The sequence below is a fragment of the Paroedura picta genome, chromosome 2 (assembly GCF_049243985.1).
Source record: "Paroedura picta isolate Pp20150507F chromosome 2, Ppicta_v3.0, whole genome shotgun sequence".
In the NCBI taxonomy this organism is placed as follows: domain Eukaryota; kingdom Metazoa; phylum Chordata; class Lepidosauria; order Squamata; family Gekkonidae; genus Paroedura; species Paroedura picta.
Window position 1 is genome coordinate 42,296,386 of NC_135370.1, and position 23,728 is coordinate 42,320,113.

General features: G+C 43.2%; 1 protein-coding gene across 7 annotated transcripts in view; it reads right to left on the bottom strand.

Annotated features, from left to right (window-relative positions):
- Positions 1–23,728, bottom strand: part of SLC4A10 (solute carrier family 4 member 10) — a 229,573-nt gene that overhangs the window by 52,874 nt on the left and 152,971 nt on the right. For 4 of the 7 annotated variants that reach the window (XM_077319908.1, XM_077319912.1, XM_077319906.1 and 1 more), the window contains exons 7-12: positions 15,277–15,368; positions 13,573–13,665; positions 6,856–7,013; positions 5,475–5,562; positions 4,572–4,718; positions 2,635–2,735 (exon numbers count right to left, since the gene is read on the bottom strand). In XM_077319908.1, coding sequence (XP_077176023.1) covers positions 2,635–2,735; positions 4,572–4,718; positions 5,475–5,562; positions 6,856–7,013; positions 13,573–13,665; positions 15,277–15,368 — 679 coding nt within the window. The remainder of the gene's footprint in view (positions 1–2,634; positions 2,736–4,571; positions 4,719–5,474; positions 5,563–6,855; positions 7,014–13,572; positions 13,666–15,276; positions 15,369–23,728) is intronic. The other 3 variants (XM_077319907.1, XM_077319911.1, XM_077319910.1) reach the window with 3 other exon arrangements.

Sequence of the window (23,728 nt, forward strand, 5' to 3'; positions counted from 1 at the left end):
CAAATACAAACTCTCTACTGAAACAAACGAGGAAAGCCTGTCCATTCCAATGGAGTAGGATTTGCATGCAGAGATGTAAGATCTCTCTTCAGTAGACTCTCATTCTGATCTCCTTTTGAAATTCCTTTGTAAGAGAACTGCTACTCTTAGGTCAACAACAGAACATCCTGGAATGTCGTTTTAGAATAAGAACAGAGAGTTCCATGTATATACACCAGCATATGCATGTTTTCGGGTCAGTATGACCGATGATGATATTTTAAATAACAACAACTTTATTTTTGAAGGTCACCCTTCTCTACAGGCTCAGGGCGGATAACAAAATCAAACATACAATCAATTAATTATAAACAATAAAACATTCTTTACAACATTAATTAGGTTTTAAAGTTAGATGAATAGATTAAAAGCCATCTTTCATAGTTAAAAATTTCTTGGGGGGAGAACTGGTTGGCACGTGGGCGGCTGTCTTCAGGTGGTTTCCAGATAAGAAGGTCAGCATTTTGATGGTATTAATTTCCTGACTCAACCAAACCCCTGGTGGAACAGCTCTGTCTTGCAGGCCCTGTGAGATTGCTTAAAATCCCGGAGGGCCTGTTCTCATGAGGCAACGTACTTCAACAGGACCTATTATGCATGTATCAGTTTTCAATGCAATCAGTTCACCAACCCTTTTAAATTGACTTTAAAAATGTTTTAAAAACATTCCCATTTATGCATGAGCTGTGATACTGCGTTGGGTTTTTTTTCCCCCAGGGATATTACAGGCAATGGGAGACTGAATCCAATTGCATGTTCACGTGATCGCTGACACTGAGGAAGCAGAAATCAGCAGCAGGCACCTCAAGCCCCCTGTAGTCACACCCCAGTTCCCCCAAAGCCAAGTCCGCAGACTTTAGAGAACAGGGTGGCACACGAGAAGACAAAACAGTTACAAATCCCAAGAAGGTAGAAAGTCTATCCTCCTTGGTTGGTAGTCTGCCACCACCTCTGAACGGGTCCCTAGGCGTCCAAGACCCAGAGGCAGTCTTGAAGCCTATCAGGGAATTACCAGGGAGCTTGACCCTGTCCAGGGACAAGTCCCACAATCAAAAGGCTTAGTTGGTATTATGGCACAAGTTAGGCGGGCTAGGCTTCGTCTTAGCTTGTCTCAGAATCAAATGACAAAGTTCTAAAAAATAAGTTGATATTTATTAAGGTGCACACATATAATTATATACTGGCAGTGAGAAAACAAAAATGTTATACAGTATATCTGGCTAACACATGATACTCACAAGAATGGCAGGATGACAAGACAGAATTTCAAAGTTGCAGGTTCACAAGGCACAGACAAAGGTTTTCCCAAAACCTGAACTGCCAATAGGATGTTACAATACAAAAACTTTATGGCTGATTCCCACGTGGGGTCATGGGCACAAAAACCAATCATATCCAAATTAACAATTTATTAATTAACCAAAAGGGTTACTAATGTCAAGTTAGATGAGCCAATCTTAAATCAGATGATGTAATGTCGACCCATCTCACTCAAGCCCTATTTCTCACAACAAGTTAATTGGAAACAACTGAAGCCAATTGTCTTATCAGTAAGTGTGAATAGTGTGACGCTTCTCAAGGGCACAGGTGCAACTAATTGGCACTACATTCCTACACTATGAGAGCAAAGACTTTCTCAGAAGGCCCACTAAAGATTTTGCAGGGCCGAAGCCTGAACCAAAGTTTCAAGAACAAGACTTTAAGCTACTATTTCACTACACCCCCCCCTCCCCATGTTCACTGGTCAGAGGTAATGCCTACCACAGGGTAGTTTTTACTAATTTACATAGCAATAAAAGGCAATTGGCATGTTCACATGATTGCTGATAAAGGCAGAGTATCAGCAGCAGAGCCTCTTGTGCCGCAGAGTGGTAAGGCAGCAGAAATGCTGTCTGAAGCTATCTGCCCATGAGGCTGGGAGCTCGATCCCAGCAGCCGGCTCAAGGTTGACACAGCCTTCCATCCTTCCAAGGTCGGTAAAATGAGTACCCAGCTTGCTGGGGGGTAAAAACTGTAATGACTGGGGAAGGCACTGGCAAACCACCCCGTGTTGAGTCTGCCATGAAAACGCTAGAGGGCGTCACCCCAAAGGTCAGACATGACTCGGTGCTTGCACAGGGGATACCTTTACCTTTACCTTTATCAGCAGCAGGCGCTCAAGCTCCCATCGATAGACGAGGGATTGAGAGCAGAAAAACACACGTTTGTGCATAAAAAAAGAACATTTTCAGTGCGGCTACACAAGAAAGGTTACTGTAAAACTAGTTTCAGAAACCTCACTGATAAAACGCTGCCAGAACTGTGGCCACCATTTGCAATGCAAAAATGAAAATAACACAATGGGTTTCACATTGAAAAAACAGTGCCACGTTAAGAATTTAAAAATAAGACATTGTTTTTGGCAGTCTTTTTGTGAGTTTTCCACAGTGCATAATACACCCAAGTCGGGGTCAAAGCTGAAAAAGCCCTGGCCGTGGTCGAGGCCAGTTTTAAGAAAACTACTTCTTCAGGGCCAGGGACCCTGAGCAACTTAAAAATTCACAATGCCTGCAAAAATTATTTATATACAAGTCATATGTAGTATATATTACTCACCTTCCGGTACGCTGTAATTCTGGACCGGAGTGCCCTCCAAGTGGCTCTGGGTCTCCATGAGCTGCGGTCCCATTTGGCACGCCTGGAATCTTACGTTTCTCCTACATGGAAGAAAGATGTGATTTTCTTTTTTCATTCCAAACTATGGGCTGCCAAGAAACTGCTATGGTCAGTGAGCCTGTTGTTCATGCTTTCAGTACCCCTTTGCAGTTTTCCTGCACAATAATAGAAATCACACAGTAGCTTCTAACTTGTAATGACAGTAAGCATCTGGATGTGCCACCCACAACCTGACAGAAGCAGCTTCAGTTTATCAATTAATAACAACCTGGCAGGCATGCCTCGGCAGCATCTAGTTATCACTGTATTGATACTGATTGAAGCTCACTAATAATTTTTTGCATTCCAATAAATTATATTTTTCAACAAAATAGCTGCGATGTCTTTAAAAAAACAAACATTTTATTTAAATGACAGCAGCCTATAATTAGCCCTGGTGTCATGCAACAACTCTTTGTTCAGGAAATACAAAAACAGTTTTGGTAGATATAATATTCTGAAAAGTAGTATGTTGACTGTTATTATATGGTCACAAATATTATTAGAGTCAATAAAATACAAATGCCATTCAGGGATGATTATGTCATTTTACCTTTAATAAACAAAAATCAAAACCCAGACACATTACATTAAATATATGCTTGGATCCATTAGAACAGTGGTCCCCAACCCCCGGTCCGTGGCCCGGTGGCGGGCTGTGAGACCCTCAGCAGTGGACTGTGGCTCCCTCTCCCCGCCCCCCTGCAGCGAGAAGCGGACGATCAGCTTGCGGCCCGACAAGCTTCTTGCTGTGGGAAGGGGGGGAGAGGGAAGTGCAGCTGCTGGCACACTGCCGGCGCAAACGTGCACGTGCAGCAGTTGCGTGCGTGCACGAAACTGCTGCGTGTGTGCATTTGCACCCCACCTGCCACAAACGCGCATGCACAGCAGGTCCACATACGCACATTTGCGCAGGGGCTGCCGCGTGTGCGCATGCGCGGGCCCCAGGTCACCCTCTCTCTCCACTTCTTCGCAGTAGGCCGCAACATGAAAAAGGACCGCTGCATTAGAAGACTTCCATAGATGGAAGAAAGGAATGATGTTCACCAACTCTGCCTTTCTACTGCCAACTTCTGCTTCCCACCTCATCATTTTCTTGGCGGTTCCTCTATCCCTCAGAGCAATGTTTTATGAAGTATTTTGGGCAATGGGGTGTGTGTGGGGGGGAGGTGGGAACGTCATGTGCCACTGGCAAAATACCTTCCTTTGGCAGAAGTTCTCTAGTGCAGGGGTAGTCAACCTGTGGTCCTCCAGATGTCCATGGACTACAGTTTCCATGAGCCATGGGAATTGTAGTCCATGGACATCTGGAGGACCACAGGTTGACTAGCCCTGCTCTAGTGGATCCAAGCCATATTAAGAAACAGGAATTCAGAATCCTTCATGAATAAGCAGACAACAAAGAAGAGTTGGTTTTTATATTCTGCTCTTCTCTACCAGAAAGCATCTCAAGGAGGCTTATAATCCCCTTCCCTTTCCTCTCTCCCCAACAGACACCCTGTGAAGGAGGTGAGGCTGAGAGAGCCCTTATATCACTGCTTGGTCAGAATGGCTTTATCAGGGCTGTGATGAGCCCAGCTGGCTCCATGTGGAGGAGAAGCGAGGAATCAAACCCATCTCACCAGATTAGAAGCCGCCGCTCTTAACCACTACAGCAAGCTGGTTCTTGGTATACGTAATAACACATAATAAACAGTAACACATAGAAGTGGAGATGACTTTCTTACCATTCTTATTTAAGTTCAGTAGACAGTAGATGATTTTTGTAAACAAACATAGTAAGTAAACTTCATCGGCTCCAAAATGTTTTATAGATGAATGTGAAATAATGAACATACCTGTGAAGGAACATTTTTGGGTGGCTCTATACGAATCGTTGGGTCCCATTCTCCAGGAGGGAGAACAGTCACCTGATCAAGAAATTCATCAATTCCAGCAACCAAGTCATTCCGGTCTTTTGCTTTATATGCCACATCATGAAACACCTGCCAGCAACAGAATAAAGGACTTAGGGCCAGATCCAGACAGCTTTATCACACAATCTCACCTCCTTCCTACAATCCCCATCCCAGACTCTTTTGTCTATACCAGCTTTTCTCAAAATTCTTACCATTGAAAAACCCCTGAAACCCCAGAAGTGGCACAATCATGCAGAATATGGTTGGGAAGCAAAGCTGTGTAAGTGGCCACCCGGGGCTCCTCCCCTTCCCACCCCCACCAGGCCCATCATTGGCCATTTAGGGTGGTCAACATGACCATATTTGGTTATATCACCTAACAAATGTTAATATATGTTAAAATTAATTACCTCCCACCCATTTGAGAACCCTTCCCGAGCCATCAAGAAATCCCAGGGTTTCATGAAACTCTGGTTGAGAAAACCTAGTCTATGCTTATCCTACCATCCCCATGTTAGGTACTTCGGTGGTCAAAGGGATTACTCCATCCCTTTTTCACCTGGAGAAAATATGGTTGGATCCAATCCACAGGGAGCAAGTTTCTGTGACTCCTAGTTAACCAGACATGCAATTTATTTTTGTGCTATTTTTCAGGGTAGCCCACCCCTCATGTGCAGCTGTTACCCCATCTTTCTTTAAACTGGTTTTCAATTTTGATGTAAGCTGAATGTAGTCAGCAATACTGTTATAAGCTATATCTGGAGGTAAAACAAATCTAGGGATGTAAAAGAGATTCCCTTCAAATCATCAGTTTTAATAAGCTTCATTTTCGGGTATGAATACCTCATCCGTCATTAATGTTCCAATTGACCTGCCAATCTCATGGTACTGTTGGCCTTTTCCTAATGGTCCCAGGAGAATAAATAAAAATCTGCAAATAAATGGGGAAAAAATATTCAGAGGCCATTTGTTTCCTAAAACAGGGACTTTTAAGTTAAAGCAAGATGGACAAATCAAGCTCTGAAACAAGGGTGAGCAACCTTTTATAATTAACGAGGCAAGCAATATCATCATTCACCACAAGAGATCAACAAAGAGCCAGTGTTAGAAAGTCCATTGGTGCGGTTGAATTTATAAAGCATAACATCACTGGGAATTGACATGTTGATTAATCATCAGTAACGCATCCATTGCCTAAATTCTGGCCTCTGTAAGTCTTTTATTAGGAAGTGACACACACATACAAGGTCTCACAATAAGTCAAATACACACAGGAGCACCCTGCACAATTATTTGAAAGCACTGCCCAAAATCAGCACATGAACCACACTTGGATTCCTGGCAGCTGTTCAAGTCTATCATTTCCCTACAGGAAACCATCTCTAAGAATCCCTTTTGACCCAAAAAAATCTTGGCCTATTCTTCTTTTCACATACCTGTCTTTCTGAATCCCATTTAGTCCTCCAATACATCCTAACAAAAATATTTCATTTTAGTTTTTAAAGAGTCATTTTGTAGCCTTTTGGTTGTTGCTGTTGTTTTGCTGTCAAGTCACAGATGACCTATACCAATCTTATGGGGTTTTCAAGGCAAAAGACATTCATGGGTAGTTTGCCATTGCCTGCCTTTGAGTTGCAACACTGGACTTCTTTAGTGGTCTCTCATCCAAATACTGACCAGAGCCAACCCTGCTTAGCTTCTGAGATCTGCTGAGATCAGGCTAGCCTGGGCTATCCAGGGCCCATTCTATACATGCTAGATAATGTGCTTTCAATGTACTTTCGAAGTAGATTTTCCTGATCTGCACAGGAAAATCCAGCTGCAAAAGCACACTGAAAGTGAATTATCCAGTGTGTGCGGAATTGGCCCAGCAGGTCAGGGCTGACTAAATTTTGTTCTGGAGTCAGGTTGAAGACCCCCACTCAAAAGGTTGAATGTGCATTACAGATTCTCACAAATGACAGAGGAGCAGCTATATGAGTCAGTTCCACCCAAACAAACAAAGAAGCAAAAAAAGAGGAGCCTAGTGGCACATTAGCACTGAACAAGTGTTTCTGCACATGAATTGCACATTAAGACTGAGTAATTCCATGAAAAAATGTGCCACAATACAATTGGCCATGCTTTAAAGATGCCATTAGAAGCCAGTTTGTTTAGATTCTTTACAAAGTTGTTTAGAAACTGGTATTTTATACATTTTTTTCCAACCTTCATCACAAATTACCTTGTTGGGATTGGTACTTCTGCTAGTCCGGAAAGAATCACGGCAGGGGACAGTCTTACAAAAGCGACAACCGCCCGGTCCAAGAAATCTAGCTCCCCGACCAAAATGTTGGACGCTTCAGCTCCAGGAGGGATTTTTTTCATGAAATGCAGGTCCACCTGAGCAATCAAAGCCAGGAAAAGGAAAATCACACCAGGAAAAGAGGGCACAGGAAAGAACATGAGACTCCAAGAAACATGACGTTTTTGTATTTCACTTGGCTGACACAGTATCTTTACATCATGCATCTTTGACTGTCAAGCAACTATGAATTCGGCTGGGCGGGTGACATGAACACAGTTCATGTGCACAGTTCAGCGTGCAAGCCCTCAACAGTTCATGGATGTGAATCTTGAATCGTCGGCTTTCCAAGCTACCAGCTGCTTGTTACTAGCTGTTTGAAATGCGCTTCAAAAAGTTTCTTTAAGTGCAGAAATAGAAAACAAATAAACTTGTCATTGTATCACAGCCACACTGATATCATCTGAAAGGTCCCCCCCCAAAAAAATACTTGTTCTAATCTGTGCCCTGACTTCCAATGTCAAACTGAAAATCATAAGCTCCAGACTGAGACACGTGTGTGAATTAAGGGCCATCAAGTCACAACCAACATAGGGCAAGCCCAACGAGGTGCTTTCAAGGAGAGTAGAAAAGGTGGTTTGTTGTTGCCTTCCTCCACAGCGACTTCTTTTTGGTGGCCTTCCTTTCAAGCACTGACCCTTCTTAGCTTCCAAGACCTGACAAGATCGGGCTACGTTCCCTCCCCTCCCCATGAGACTCTTAGTCAGGGGTGGGCAAACGGTGGCCCACCAGATGTTCATGGACTACAATTCCCATGATGCTGGCAGGGGCTCATGGGGATTGTAGTCCATGGACATCTGGGAGGCCACAGTTTGCCCACCCCTGCTCTTAGTCATGCTTAAATTCCACTGCAACTGACACACCCATCATGAGACCCATTAATTTCACTGAGACTTATGCATGAGGAACATTTTTCGAATTATGGCAAAACACAGCCCAATTAGCTTCCACATCTTTGGGATCTCATGGATCTAATGCAGTAAAAAAGTTCCATATCCTTTGATTCTCATGGATCTAATACAATAAAAAGAGTTTTAGATCTTTTGATTCTCATGGATCTAATGCAGTAAAAAAGTTCCATATCTTTTGATTCTCATGGATCTAATGCAGTAAAAAAGTTTTATATCTTTTGATTCTCATGGATCTAATGCAGTAAAAAAGTTCCATATCTTTTGATTCTCATGGATCTAATGCAGTAAAAAGAGTTTTAGATCTTTTGATTCTCATGGATCTAATGCAGTAAAAAAGTTCCATATCTTTTGATTCTCATGGATCTAATGCAGTAAAAAAGTTTTATATCTTTTGATTCTCATGGATCTAATGCAGTAAAAAAGTTCCATATCTTTTGATTCTCATGGATCTAATGCAGTAAAAAGAGTTTTAGATCTTTTGATTCTCATGGATCTAATGCAGTAAAAAAGTTTTATATCTTTTGACTCTCATGGATCTAATGCAATAAAATCACTGCTGACATTAAGCATGGGACATATTAAAGGCATTCAACGTTATCTTGTTAAATCATAAGCAAAAGATAATCTGGCCGCTTAAGAATTCGTACCTCATCAAGAGATGGCACAGTGACGAATGGAAGACTGACGGACTAATTTCTTGATTAATGGGTTAATTAGCTGATCACTAATGTTCATCATTAAAGATAAAGGTATCCCCTGTGCAAGCACCGAGGCATGTCTGACCCTTGGGGTGACGCCCTCCAGCGTTTTCATGGCAGACTCAATACGGGGTGGTTTGCCAGTGCCTTCCCCAGTCATTACCGTTTACCCCCCAGCAAGCAAGCTGGGTACTCATTTTACCGACCTCGGAAGGATGGAAGGCTGAGTCAACCTTCCTCCCCTCACAACAGACACCCTGTTAGGTAGATGGGACTGAGAGAGCTCTAAGACATCAGCTCTGTGAGAACAGCTCCCAGAGAACTGTGACTGGCCCAAGGTCACCCAATTGGCTGCATGTGGAGGCGTGGGGAATCAAACCCAGGCCTCCAGAATAGAGTCTGATGTTCTTAATCACAGCACTATGTTGTGATCAAAGCTGAACATACATGGCAAATTAGTGTGTTGCCTCTATTCATACAACATGGTAACCATGTGCACTGGGAAAACCAAACATAGCACATACTCCCATCAAATGGGGGTGGTAGGCTGTTGGTATGCCTGATTCTAATATACGAAAAGGACAAGATGTACATATTGGGTTTTGATTGATTGATTGCCCCCCATCCCCAGACTGGCTGGCTCATGGTGGGTTACAAGTAAGATCCCCACAATAAAAGCATAAAACCCCTATTCATCATTAGCGGCATCATAATCCTCCTGCCTGTAATTCAGCAGAGCCCCCCACCAACCCACGCCTTGGGCAGGGATTCAGTTTGTTGATCCAGCTGTAAAGAGGAGGGTCCATGTATCTTAATTGCTCTGCCCTCGACCAAATACCTGGTGAAAGAGCTCTGTCTTCCAGGCTCTGCATAACTGGGAAAGATCCTGCAGTGCCCTCCGCTCTTCCAGGAACTCATTTTACCAGGTCAGGGCAAGGACTGAGAAGGCCCTGGCCCTGGTTGAGGCCAGGTGCATCTCCCTTGGGCCAGGAACTACCAGCAGATTTGTACCCACAGAACAAAGGGCCCTGTGGGGAGCATAAGGCGATAGGCGGGCTGTGTTGGTTCCAGTGAAGGATGTACTGGCAATATACAGGGTTGGTTTCAGAGCCATGTTTCCACAGGTGCAAGGACTTCCATCCATTGACTATGACTCTTGTAATTTCACTCTCTCCCGGCAACCTGAAATCCAGTTTCTGGGGGAGATGGATCACCAAGAATGAGGTCTCTGTGGTATTCCCAGGCTACCATGGGAGCGGGGGGGGTAAGCCATGGGAGTCATTTTCTCCGGTCACAATTCCTTGCCCCCATGGAAATGGGGCTCTGGACCTCACCCATTCACTTCACAGTAACGTTTAAGTTACAACGGGGGCTGTCTGATGTTCATAAACATATTTTGTTCACTCTCTGCCTGTCGTACCTTTAATGTTACTAAGAGAAAAACAGTATTATTTGTATAACCTCATGTTCAAATTGAGTTCACAGTTTCATAGTTTGGGAATTTCAGACTGGAGGATTTCCCTCCCCCAACTTGCTTTCCTATTACCAATCTAAACATAAAAACAGTGACCAAATCCAACATAAACTGTTAAAGTGACCATTTTCATGTCTATCTTACAGCCATCTGTCATCACCAGTGTGTGTAGTCTTTGATGGTATTTACAAAGTTGTTTTCTTGCAAATGGCTCTGGCACACAGTCAGAATTCAAGCATAATGCAATTGTCAGGTTCATGAAACGCATCTCAAAACTTTAAACGTCTCCCAAACTTAAACCGAACAAAGCCTCGACTTCACTGTTTTGCCATCTTATGTACACGTTCCTTATGGAAAAATAATATTTTTTTTAAAGTTTGCATATTGATCCAATACCAAGGGATTATCGCTGATAGCTTGAAACGCAAGAGTGCTTTTTTAGCGAGGGGTACATCACAGATGGACTCAAGCATATGTACATGTTTGGAAAGGATGTAGAGTGATTAAAAAAAAGAAAGATGGTGTAATTGAAGCCTCATGTTCTGGTGGAAAAGAAGCCATGTTGGGATGTATTTTATAAAATCCCACACCATTCCTTTCACATTTGAATAATAGCCTTCCTGGTTTCCAATGTGAGGAAAAGCACAGTAATTCTAGAAGTAAGCAACACATTCAACTTGTGAAAATATTTACGTTTCTCTATGACCTTCTAGACCAGGGGCGGGCAATTGCTTTGCTTAAGTCTGTCAACCTTTTTTTTAACCTCACCCAATTCCACTCCACTCCCCATCCCACATGTGTTTTTGTTCACAGTCATCTGCACAGTGGATTGAAGGTGATCCCTCCTTCTTCTCCACCTGCAGAAAAGCTGGCTGGATCCAACCCCAGTTGTTTCTGCACAGAATACAGACCTGTGTTGCATCATCACTATACTACCTGGGCAACAGCTGCAATCTCATGTAAGGATCAAACGGAAAATCGAGACAGGAAGGTATTGTGTAGGCATGGACCTGTGGCAGGAGGGGTCTGTATGCTAATTTCTACTGTCTTCAGCTATGCCTGCTTTGGATACAGGAATCTAACAAAAACCTTCCACGTTCTACAGGGCCTGTAAGATGGAGTTCTTCCACCAGGTGTTTGGTTGAGGCCAGGTTAAGGAAGATCTGTGAGGTCCCTCCTCCAATCAGCTCCATTCAGCTTCTATTGGCTTATTGTTGTTGTTGTTAGGTGCGAAGTCGTGTCCGACCCATCACGACCCCATGGACAATGATCCTCCAGGCCTTCCTGTCCTCTACCATTCCCTGGAGTCCATTTAAGTTTGCACCTACTGCTTCAGTGACTCCATCCAGCCACCGCATTCTCTGTCGTCCCCTTCTTCTTTTGCCCTCAATCGCTCCCAGCATTAGGCTCTTCTCCAGGGAGTCCTTCCTTCTCATGAGGTGGCCAAAGTATTTGAGTTTCATCTTCAGGATCTGGCCTTCTAAGGAGCAGTCAGGGCTGATCTCTAGGACTGACCGGTTTGTTTGCCTTGCAGTCCAAGGGACTCGCAAGAGTCTTCTCCAGCACCAGAGTTCAAAAGCCTCAATTCTTTGACGCTCGGCCTTCCTTATGGTCCAACTTTCGTAGCCATACATTGCAACTGGGAATACCATAGCCTTGACTAAACACACTTTTGTTGGCAGGGCGATGTCTCTGCTTTTTAGGATGCTGTCTAGATTTCTCATAGCTTTCCTCCCCAGGAGCAAGCGTCTTTTAATTTCTTTGCTGCAGTCCCCATCTGCAGTGATCTTGGAGCCCAGGAAAATAAAATCTGTCACTATCTCAATTTCTTCCCCATCTATTTGCCAGGAATTGAGAGGACCGGATGCCATGATCTTTGTTCTATTGGCTGTAACCATCCAAACAGCTAACCTGAGGCTTAGGGATCAGCAGGGGGTCATGGAACAGGTTGTGGTGGGTGTGCTTAATCTAAGATGAAGTGGGTTTGTATTTTACTGTTTCATTGTTTTTAATTGTAAACCACCATGAGCTGGCTGGACTGAGAGCAGCGGTCAATAAATTTAGCAATAAATAATAATTAAAAAAAAACTGGCCAGTAAGTGAAATTAACCTAACAATCCTTCTTCCCAAATGTAGTCATCATGGAGGACACCTTGACAGTTTTCTGGTTCTAAGAAACATTTCCATGTAACACAGAAAAGTAATAGTGACCACTGGGGATTGTGACTGGCAAGTATGGAAAGCGACCAGCTCCTTTTTGTGATGTCGCTTTCCATACCTGCCAGTCACAATCCCCAGTGGTCACTATATATCAAGGATAAGCATGTCCCCATTTTTGATCACAAACAAAAAGTCATCAATGTGTAGGGTAGGAGCCTGACAGAATCAGGTATAAGCTATCCATAGCAGGGAGATGTGATGTTCCCGTAGGAAAAATTGCCATTCAGAAGTTCATCTTCTGTTGCCTTGGGTTAGCTGCTGCAACCACTAAAATTCTCCCCACTAGTTTTTAGTGCATGTGCACATTAAAGACTTTAGATAGAAGCCTAGTAAACAAAGACAGACAGTCAGAGAGAGAGACAGAGAGACAGAGATGGAGAGACACAGAGAGAGAGAGAGAGAGAGAGAGACAGACAGACAGACAGACAGACAGACAGACAGTCAGACAGACAGACAGACAGACAGAGAGAGAGACAGAGACAGAGACAGAGACAGAGACAGAGACAGAGAGAGGTTGGGGTTCCCAGTCCCCAAAGCCCAGATCCAAAGGCCTCTCAGAGGTATTAGCTGCAATAGCTTCCATTCTGAACTTGCTGTTAATGACTGACATTTAGCAAACATTAAAGGTAGTGATATTTGGGGGGAGGAAGGAAACAGCCCATCTTGTTAGGTCTTTGTGACAATTCACCCGGATTTCAAAAAAATGTGCAATCTGAGTAAAGTCTGTGCTTTAAATATGTTGACCGTTCACCTCAGTACAAGGTTTACGTGTATATAATAAAATAATAATAATAATAATATAATGAAAAGTTGGTTTTGTTCATCTAGTGGCTGGAAGGACTCATGAGAATTGTAGTCCATGGACATTTGGAGAGCTACAGTTTGGCCACCCCTGGTCTGCCGTGTCTCAGCTGTTGCCTACTGTGCCAGATTCAGATGTATTGATATACTTAAAAACCCAGAACGACACTATAATGATCACAACATGTTATGAACCAGTAAGCTCTCATAAAAATAGGGACTTTAAAATAATATCAAACAGGGAAAGTTTAAACGAAAAATTGACTTACCAACATTCCCAGTAATAACATATGCTTCACATAAAAGCTCCAGCACAATATTTAGCTACCTGTTTAGAGACATCGGTGTTTTCCCCTGAGATGAACATTTTGATTTTTCCTTCCTATTGTACCGATACAACATGCTTTAAAACTGGAACGGACATTGCGGAACAGAAAATCTCGAGACTCTGCTTGCAAGCACTGTGAGAAAGATAGCCAGAGTGTGTCCTCACCTCTCTCTCTTCCTGATGCAGATGTCCTTTTTCATGTCTTTGTTTCATCCCAAATAGACTACTGTTATGCCCTTTCTGCGGGTCTCCTAGTCCCTGCACGCACAATTAACAGACTTCAGCTGGTACAAAAGGCTGCTTCTCATATTCTGTCTGGCACCAGATGGAGAAGGCACAATAACTAGCTCTAGCTTCATTGCACTGGCTGCGCGGCACATTCGGCAACAGAATCCAAAATGCTTCTTGCGTCCGTTTCTCTGAGAACAGAACCTTGGTTCAAGATGTCTCGCGGAATCCTCGAGTGACCCCGCTGGGATCCACTCGGACAGCTGTAGCTGTCAAATCTATGTCTGTTGCAAACACACCTTAATGATGTGGTACCCGATGCGATATTTCCAGTAAGTAAAGCACCACTGACCTCTTTCTTTTCGCATGCATTATTTTATCTGCCATGCTCTTTGTAATATGCAATGCAATATCAAAAGCTAAGTTAGGAATGTAGCTCAAAACTATTCTCAGTATTCTTGTGCAGTCAGTCAGTACGAAGAAAACAGGACAACCGAGTCAGAATTTTGGGGCTCTGCCATAGCATTGTTGGAAAAATCAGACACAATTCAGGGCAGCCCATTTTCTCCTCACTGGCTAGGTCACAGGCAATGAAACTATGTAGAAGCAAGTGCTGTGAATTAGAACTGCAGTAACTAAGAATGATCTATAATCTGAGAAGTCTTAATTCACCAGTTGAGACTTCCTCCCACAAGCCATCCCTGGTCCCGAAAATGCAACTTGGGAAGTTTGGGTGCAACTATGACCAACAATTTGGAGAAGCCATTGATTTTATGAGTGATCAGCTTCTACGATATCAGTCATCGACTACTAGGATCTACCTGGCAAGCTGTTTTTTTAAACATGCTGTTGGTCTCCACCTTCACTGGCTAACCAGCTAGTCCTACCAAGGCAATCCTGAGCACAGTTACACCCTTCTGAAGTCAGTGGCCCCAAAGGACTTGAAAGGGTGGACCTCTGCTTAGGACCGCACTGCTACTTTAGAGATGGGCTGTGAAGAAGGATGCCACAGAGGTCAGCGGAGGGAAGAATACACAACCATCCTTTTGCTGAAAATGGGCAGCAAAAGGAAATCCAGTGTGTAAGAGCTGTCTTACACCTTCTCCAAAGTTCCTCCAGGAGCCTACTGCTGAGATAAATGAGAATAGAGCCATCTCTTGCTCTCAGAAATTTATAGTGTACTCCTAATCAGAGTTATACCGTCTTAAGCCTGTTGATTTCAATAGATTTAAAACCTTTGTTTAGCATTATACCATTGGCAGCCTACGTTAATCCTTTGTCCCCTAAGTGGCCACAGCTGTAGATGAGAGAAAATATCATATGATGTGCGAAATACCTGTATGGTTCCCTCTGGTGTGAATTACATTAATCTTTCCTTTGTTCCATTTTGAGACATAAGGATGGCTTGCGAGCTGGCATTTCTATGATAAAAATTTAGGGTGTCCTCATATTGCGATGCAAAGCAATGTCCCCAAGCAAGATTTCCTGACAGCTTTAAATCCAACACTTTTAAAGTTCTCCTTCCCTTCCTTTTAACTGGAATCTACTCAACGCAAGTCAACACTTGGCAGCACTGAAACTAATTGTGTATTACTCCACAGACTAAGCAGCATGCTTGCCACACAAGCTATTTTGTCTTACCTTGCTGAAGTCAACGGCACTGTTTTCTCTGCTTACATCGTTCTTGACTTCAAGGCTAGCTGGTGCAGACTGGGGGGAAACAATCTGACCTGCTAAAAAAGATGGTTATTACAGGATACTAACAATTATGCGAAACATTCAGTGGAGTAGCCGTTCAAATTAGAGAATTCAAATATCTACTTATTTATCTGAAACATTTATAAGCCACCTTTCCTCCATACAGAGTTCAAGGAGGCTTAGCTAAAACACATACTGTATGCATGTGACTCATGGAGTCAAAACCCAGAGACTATGGAATAACTTTTTAGCAATCATTCACTACTTGTAAGGACAGCATAATACATTTTGTCTACTCAGACTTTTGGAACTAATTACAGCCAGTTTAAAGAACTAAACTGGGGAAGGGGGAAGTGAGAAACGGAATAGGCCTATTTGTACTCCAGTATACCAGTAACACAGGTTTGAGACAGCAACTTGTACGACTGCTTTGGCAGGGATCACTCTTCCAATTTGTATTTAAGTCAGCATCATAAAAACACTAAAAGCTGATCGTGTGCTATTGCTAGGACAGTTGAATTGATAGCAAAATATATTGGTAATTTTAATAGCCCCAGAGTATGAAGCTTGATGGGTCTATGGTCTGAAGCAGCCACTTTAAAAAATGTAACTTAAAATTCAATTTCTTTCCTTCAAAAATTGAAAGATGTCAGCCAAACAAAATGATTATGTCAGAAATTCAATAAGACTGTGTGTGTGTGTGTGTCTGTGTCTGTGTCTGTGTGTGTACGTACGTACGTACATGTACACAGGGGTGGGCTCACCATTTACCAGTCCCCAGTGGATAAATTTCCTAGCTCAGTCCCAGTCCCCCACCCTTGAGATATTGAAGAGCTAGAGAAAATTGGCTGGAAAACGATTACATAGTGACAGTTCAAGAATTTCCCCATGTCTTTTTATCATAGAGATGTGGGGAAATCCCTAGACTGTTACCCAGAAGTGCAGCCACATCCTATCGAAATTCTACCTTCTCCAGACACCACCCTCAAAATCTCCTGGTATTTGCTAAGGCAGTACCAGCAACCCTAATCAAAGAATGAGGCTAGGCCTGGACCTCAAGCACAAAAGGGCCTCAGATTTAGACACAGGTTAACTCAGGGGTAGTCAGCCTGTGGTCCTCCAGATGTCCATGAACTACAATTCCCATTAGCCCATGCCAGCATTTGCTGGCAGGGGCTCATGGGAATTGTAGTCCATGAACATCAGGAGGACCACAGGTTGACTACCCCTGTGTTAACGTATTTGGAATTAGATATGCTTCACAAGTTGGGGGGGGTGTTATGGCTAAGGACTAAAAACTGGAAATGACCTGGATTTCTCTGGACCACTGAGAAGCTCTGTATGTGTCTGTGAATGAGCCCAATTCTACAATTGGTCTACGATTCACGAAATTCCAGAAAATATTATGGACTATGGATATCGGGAGTTTGACCAAGATAACAATGAAAAACTTCATGCTGGAAGAAAACTGAAACATGAATGAACATTTGAATTTGGTCTAAAGCTCATGCAATATAGGATTTTTTTACACTACCTCTGGACCTTCAAGGAGCTTACAGAACCCCAAAGGTTAGGAGATGAGGGAGGGAGGTACAGAGATGAGATGAGCCTGTTAGAGACAGATACAACAAAGACAGAGCAGAACAAAGAAATGTGAAGATGACTTACACAACAGCAGAGTTCAAATTACATACAGTTTACTTGTGGGCACAAGAACACAGGGAGAAGAAAGGTTTACTATGAAGTGAAAAATGATTAAGAGTTACGTGACCCTTATATCAAGATTATGGATTAATAGCAATTCATGAGCAAAGGCATTAAACTTGAATAGGATGAGCAGAAAACAAAAATTAATAGAGAAGATATGTTGCTCTGGCTACTCAGGGAACAGCTGTCTCAATTTGTGCCAAAACTGCAAGAAAGTTACATGCAGTAATAGCTTTAACACAGAGCCAGATTACTCATAAACTAAGGGAGACAGGTTTAAATTATGTGGGGCCTCTAAATTTAAAAAAATGACTACATTTCCAATTTTACATAATTAGTTAAGAACATACACATTTGTTTGCCTGCTAATATCATTTGCTATCTGAAATCACTCCAGTTTCTCTCATTCTAGCTGTATCTGAAGAACTGAACAGTGACTCATAAAAGCTCATAACTTACCATAAATTTTGTTAGCCTTTAAGGTCTTACTGGACTTTTACTCTTTTCTAAATTTGTTTAGTAATACTATGTGACTTCTTAACTCTGATTAGGGATGTGAGCCAAGGAGCTGTTTGGGGATGGGTCCTCGGAGGGTAAAGTGTTGCTGATACTTTGATGACATTTTGGGTAAAGAGCTGGAAATGACATCATTGAACCTAAAACTCTCTAGGAATCCCCCAAATAATATGGTAAATACAATAGACTGGATTAATTCCTAGAGCGTTACATGAGTGGGAGGAAGTGAAATCACCTCTGGTTCATCACCTGGAAGCGATATCAAAATGTCAGAGGCATAGTTCCCACTCCCCTTTTTCTCATGCTGCTCATTGGAATAAGATCAGACAATGGGGGAGGGGGAGTTGCCCTGCCCTCAGAAGACTCCTGGCAACTTAAACTTGATATAGTTTAGAAGATCAGGATGCCTTAACTTGGACCTGTTGAGATATGCAAGGAGTACAGGATAGAGATATTGCTGAATAGGTCACATATTTTTGCAAGTCTCAGATTCAGTGCATAGTTTCTAGGTAGAGTAGTGGGCAAGGTAGAGTAAGGACCTTCTTGCTAGTGGCACCATGTTACTGGAAGACTTAACTAAGTACTTAGCCACTAGTGTACAAACACCAGCAGTGGTTAATCAGTTTAAATCCTGATCTGCTCTTGGTAGGTCTCATTCTGTTTGAAAAAGGTTGCTTGTTGCTGGATTGTTGAATGTCATTGCAATTTGTATAGGGCTGATTTTAAGGGCCGTTCCGCATTCGTCCAAAATAGCACAATGGTTACTAATTGAAATCGCTACAGTTTTGCCGTTATGCACAACGTCATTGACAATCTGCAACACTCCTGAAACCGATCTGCAAAAAGCGCTTCGTTGTAGCGCTTTCAGGGAAATCCCAAAAAGTGGATTCATCCTCCGGAAAGCGCTACACTCCTGCAACCAATCTGCAACACTAGCGGGAAAGTTCTGTGCGTTACCATTGTTGTGGTTTCTGCAAAGTCCCTCCCCCTGGCTCTCTCCTCTGATCTTCCGGCGAAGCGATCGCCATTTTTTTTCCTCCGAGCGGGCGGAGATCAACGCACCGGCAAGCCTTCGTTTACCCAGAGAGGCTTCCCCGGCTGCATTCCCTCTGTTTAAAGTCAGCAAGCACAAGCAGCACAGAGGCCCATTTGCTGGTTTATTTTCCCTTTATTTTTCACACTATTTTTGGCCGAAAATCACGCCCGTGAGGGGGGGGGGATTTTTTTTTTCACTCAGGGGGGTAGCGTGGCAACGATGAAACTGCAGCTCAAACATCACCTGCTAGCTGGATGGGTCTCTCCGTTGCAACGAATATACGCAGATTCGTTGCAACGGGTGTGTGTGTGTGTGTTTTTTTTAAAAACCTTCCTTAAAGGGAAAGGGGCTGTTTGGGAGCATGATAACGGCCGCCCATTGGCTGCTTGACGGCCAGGGGCGGGACACAGCTGAGCAATAGCGCTTCCTTTCTAGCGATTTTTGCCGAGATCGGAACCCTGTGAGAAACGATAGAAACGCAACTGGATTCCACTACAAAGGCAGGTATGCATAACGACGAATTCCACTATTTAAAATGGCGATTTTTCATTCAGCAAACAATTTGCTACATGGGTCCCGGTGCGGAATGGCCCTAACATTATTATTCGGTAATTTGCTATTAGCCACTTTGAACAGAAACTGGTTTGGTTTCCATCCATGGCCTGAGAAATTCAGAGGGTGGAGTTTAGGGAGGGACCTCAGAAGGGTATAGAGTCCATCCTCCAAACCAGACATTTTATTTGGAGAAACTGATTTTTGTAGTCTGATGATCAACTGTAATACTGAGAGATCTACAGACCCTAACTGGAGGCTGGCAACCCTAGAAATTGGGTAGGATCCAACCATCTTTTCCACTGGTGTTAAAGGATGAGGGAGTCTCCTTTGACTATCAAGAAGGCTATGCTAGGAATCATGGTATCTGTATGGACAAAGACGCTGTAGGATGGTAACACTGGGCAAAAAAGTGGACTAGATCCTGCCCACTGTTTTCTAAAGACAAGATGTCAATATTTTTAATACATGTATACTATGGTTATCTTGCATGTTCTTGAAGTATGTTATTACTCCTTCGGGGTAAATTAACTTATACTGTTTCAGACCATTGGGCCATCGAGCTCAGTATGGACCATTCTGATTGCGTGTATTTTTCCAGACTCTCATAAGAGCCAGCACAATCTAGGGCTTAGAATGTGGATCTAGGAAACCCAGATTCAAATTTCCATTTTTCTGTGGAAGCTGACTTGGTAACTTGGTAACATTCACCCCAGCATATCTCACAAGGCTGCTGTTAGGATCAAATATAGGAATGGGTAACTTCTTTGGGTCCCCGTGGGAGTGGAAAACCAGTTCATAAAATATCAAAATGAAAAAATAAAATAAAAATCATGCAGACAAAGTTCTTTCCCAACACCTTTCACCCAAGGTCCTTTAACTGGAAAAAGCCAAGGATTTATCCATGAACCTTCTGCAGCAGTTTCACTCTGTATTTTCTACACTAAGCTCCAAGTCTATACCAGCCTTTCTGAACTTTTTCTTACCATTGAGAAACCCCTGAAACATTCTTTAGGCTTTGAGAAACCCCAGAAGTGTCATGATCATGTAAAACAGGGGTCATCAACCCCCGGTCTGCGGCCCGGTGGCAGGCCGCAAAGGCCACGGTACCGGGCCGCAGCCAGCCACGCCTGCCTTCCCCCGCCGGCAGCAAGAAGGAAGGGAAGAGGCAGGCGCAGCCACCGGCATGGCGGTGACGCAAACGCACATGCGCGCTGTTGCCACGCATGCACGTTAGCGCCCCTAGTGGTGAAAACGCGCACGTGCAGTTGCCGCGCATGTGCGTTATCGCCACCTGGTGGCGAAAACACGCATGCACGGCAATTGCGCGTGCGTGTTTTCGCAGCACCCGGGCCGTCGGCTCTGACCTCACTCCGGAGGCGGTCCCTGACCTGAGAAAGGTTGGGGACCGCTAATGTAAAATATGGTCAGGAAGCATGGTCTGTACATGCCCACCCAGGGCCCCTCACCTTTCTACCCCCTCCAAGGCCCATCACTGGCCATATATTTATCACCCAGTAGATGTTTAACAAATATAAAATATTAATTAAGTCCCATCCATTCGGGAAACCCTTCCAGGCCATCAAGAAACCCCAGGGCTTCACAAAACCATGGATGAGCAAGCCTGGTCTATACAGTGTCTCATTTACAGATGTAACAGAACTGATTTTTGCTATATATTCCCTGCCATGTAAGAAGATCATAGTCTGACAAAGGGTGCTTGCACTCGAAAGCTCACGCCTTGATTAAATCTTTGTTGGTCTTAAAGGTGCTACTGGACTCTGATTTTATTGTTTCATTTACAACTGTTAATATGAATCTCAAATTATTCCTAGCAAGAAAGGCTATATTAATAAAGAATATTGTCCTTTAGAAGGGGAGAGGAAATGAAATTACCCTATTTACCTTTTAACAAAAAGAGTGAACTGTAATTTAAAAATATATGGGGCTCATCTTACACTCATGGTTGTCTTCCTTTCAAATAAGCAAAATGCTGACACAGATGAAAACTCTATAACCTCAAAACTGATAGCCAACCAGCAAGGTACCTAAGGGGTGGGAATATGGGGGTAGCCACGGGTAATATTATGATGCTACTTGTAGGTTTTTTCCTGGAAGTCAGTCCTTTCAAGAAATCACTGGAAATTCTATAGTTTTACAACAGAATTTCTGGTGATCCCTGGAGAAATGTGACATTTCTGCCAGGTTTTCCTCAGAAGCTACTTCATGTCACTGATCTGATGGGCATTTATTTTAATATTTATTTATTACATTTACATATGCCACAGCTCTTGGCACAGCCAGCTCACGGTGGGTCACAATAAACATAGTGCAGCAAAAAGGGGGAAATACCACACACACTCCATGGATATTAGAATCATAGAATCATAGAGTTGGAAGGGGCCATACAGGCCATCTAGTCCAACCCCCTGCTCAACGCAGGATCAGCCCTAAGCATCCTAAAGCATCCAAGAAAAGTGTGCATCCAACCTTTGCTTGAAGACTGCCGAAATTATTCGGGGTGAGCGCAGAAGTCCTTCCTCCCTGGGCAACGGAGTTCCAAGCTTGTTTGGCCTCTCTATACTTTTGTTTTAGAAGCCACAAAGAAACAGGGAATATGAGTTCGGTCCATCTCACGACTGCTACCTGTTACTTCCAGGTGGGGGATAAAACTGAGGAATCTGAGGCTTCGTTCTCATTTGGATGGTGAAATCTGAGCTATGCTACTTCAGCATACACTGCTGCTGGGGACTCACATGACTGAATATTCTGCACCATCCAAAATTAACTAGAGTAAACTAGCATAGCAGGGAAAGGTCTCAATTAGAAACCCTCATTCCTGTCGTGTCATTTTCTTTGGTCAGGGCTTATTTTTATATGGAGAAATATTCAGTTACGTAAGCTCCCACCTGCGGTATGAAGAGGTACAGTGCAGATACATATTTATTCCCTCAGTAATAACCATGTAGCAACTGGGCGTACACCTGATAAGCAGGCAAAGTAAAAATGGGAGAATGTCACAGCTTTAGAATGCAAGATTTGGGAAGAAAGCATAAACTGAGATCTAGATAAGGGGGTAGTCAAACTGCGGCCCTCCAGATGTCCATGGACTACAATTCCCAGAAGCCCCTGGGAATTGTAGTCCATGGACATCTGGAGGGCCGCAGTTTGACTACCCCTGATCTAGATAATTCTCCAATTAAGATGATGCTAATAGTTTGCTGATATTTTTTTTAGATAGCACCCAAGAGGCAGTACTGATTTTGATACCATGTTTTATTCATTCATTCATACTCCCAAACACAAGTTTATGTAGACCCCTGATGCTACTCGAATACTGTCCACCTCTCCAAAGCTCATAACAATATCTCTAGGATGTGATTTCCAAATGAATTCCCAAAGAATTCCTTGGAATCCACCCAAAGGAAAATGCTTATGGAACTGGAAATGTTTGTTTTCACTTAGCGCAGCGAGTCCAAATAACTACTCAAAAATGTGTCGTTGCACTGAAGCCAACTCATAAAATTTGGTTTATGTTAAGACTTCAGAATATGAACATGCCGTGTTTGTTTTCCCTATTATCGCTGAAATAAAGAGCTTTAGGTACTGCTCCAATAGCTTTACAAAGATCATGAGCTGCAACCTAGCTTCTGTTGCAGTCTGTGAGCAGCTTACCTGTACTATGTCCATTGATTCCTGCTGACCTGAGGGCTTAGTCTTATGACACCGTGATAAGGTTTAACCAGTGTCCCTCGATTGAGCCTCTCGGAGTTAGAATAATTAGATAAGTGGATTGGAAAGACCAGACTTTTTCCACCTCAATCCCAAAGTCCTACTGTGCCAGCACTTAATTGGCTAGGAAATGCCATAAACATCTGCATAACACTGCAAGATATTTATTTTAGGAACTCCTTTCCCAGTGTATCCCAAACACATAATGCTCTACAATCTGTACTGAGATTAATTCACAACCAATAAATAATAAAATAAAATACAGACCACTAGAGCACATAATGAAACCCAACCAGAAAGAACCACTGTTGGGGGGGTGGGGAACCTACAGCATACCCATATGTACCTGGCAAAGGAGGAGGGTCTTGAAGGGTTTCCTCAGTATCTCCATGAAAGCCACTGTGGTATAGTGGCTAGAATATGGGTCGCACAGGTTCATATCCCCACTCTGCCATGGAACCTCACTGGCTGACACTGGGCCAATCATTCTCTCTAAGCCAGCTTTATTCAACTTTTTAACCATGGGGAAACCCGTGAAACATTCTTCATGCTTCAAGAGACCCCAGAGGTGGTGTGATCATGCAGAATATGGTTGGGAAGCATAGTTGTGTACATGCCTACCCAAGGCCCCTCCCCTTCCCATCTTTGGTCATTTTGGGAGGGAGAGTGGGGTGAAATGACCATATGTGGTCATATCACCCGATATATGTTTAACAAATTTTAAAAATATATTTTAAAAATTAACTCCTACCCATTCAGGAAACCCTTCCAGGGCCATCAAGAAACCCCAGGGTTTCATGAAACCCTGGTTGAGAAAGCCTGCTCTAAGCCTAACCTACCCCACAGAGATGT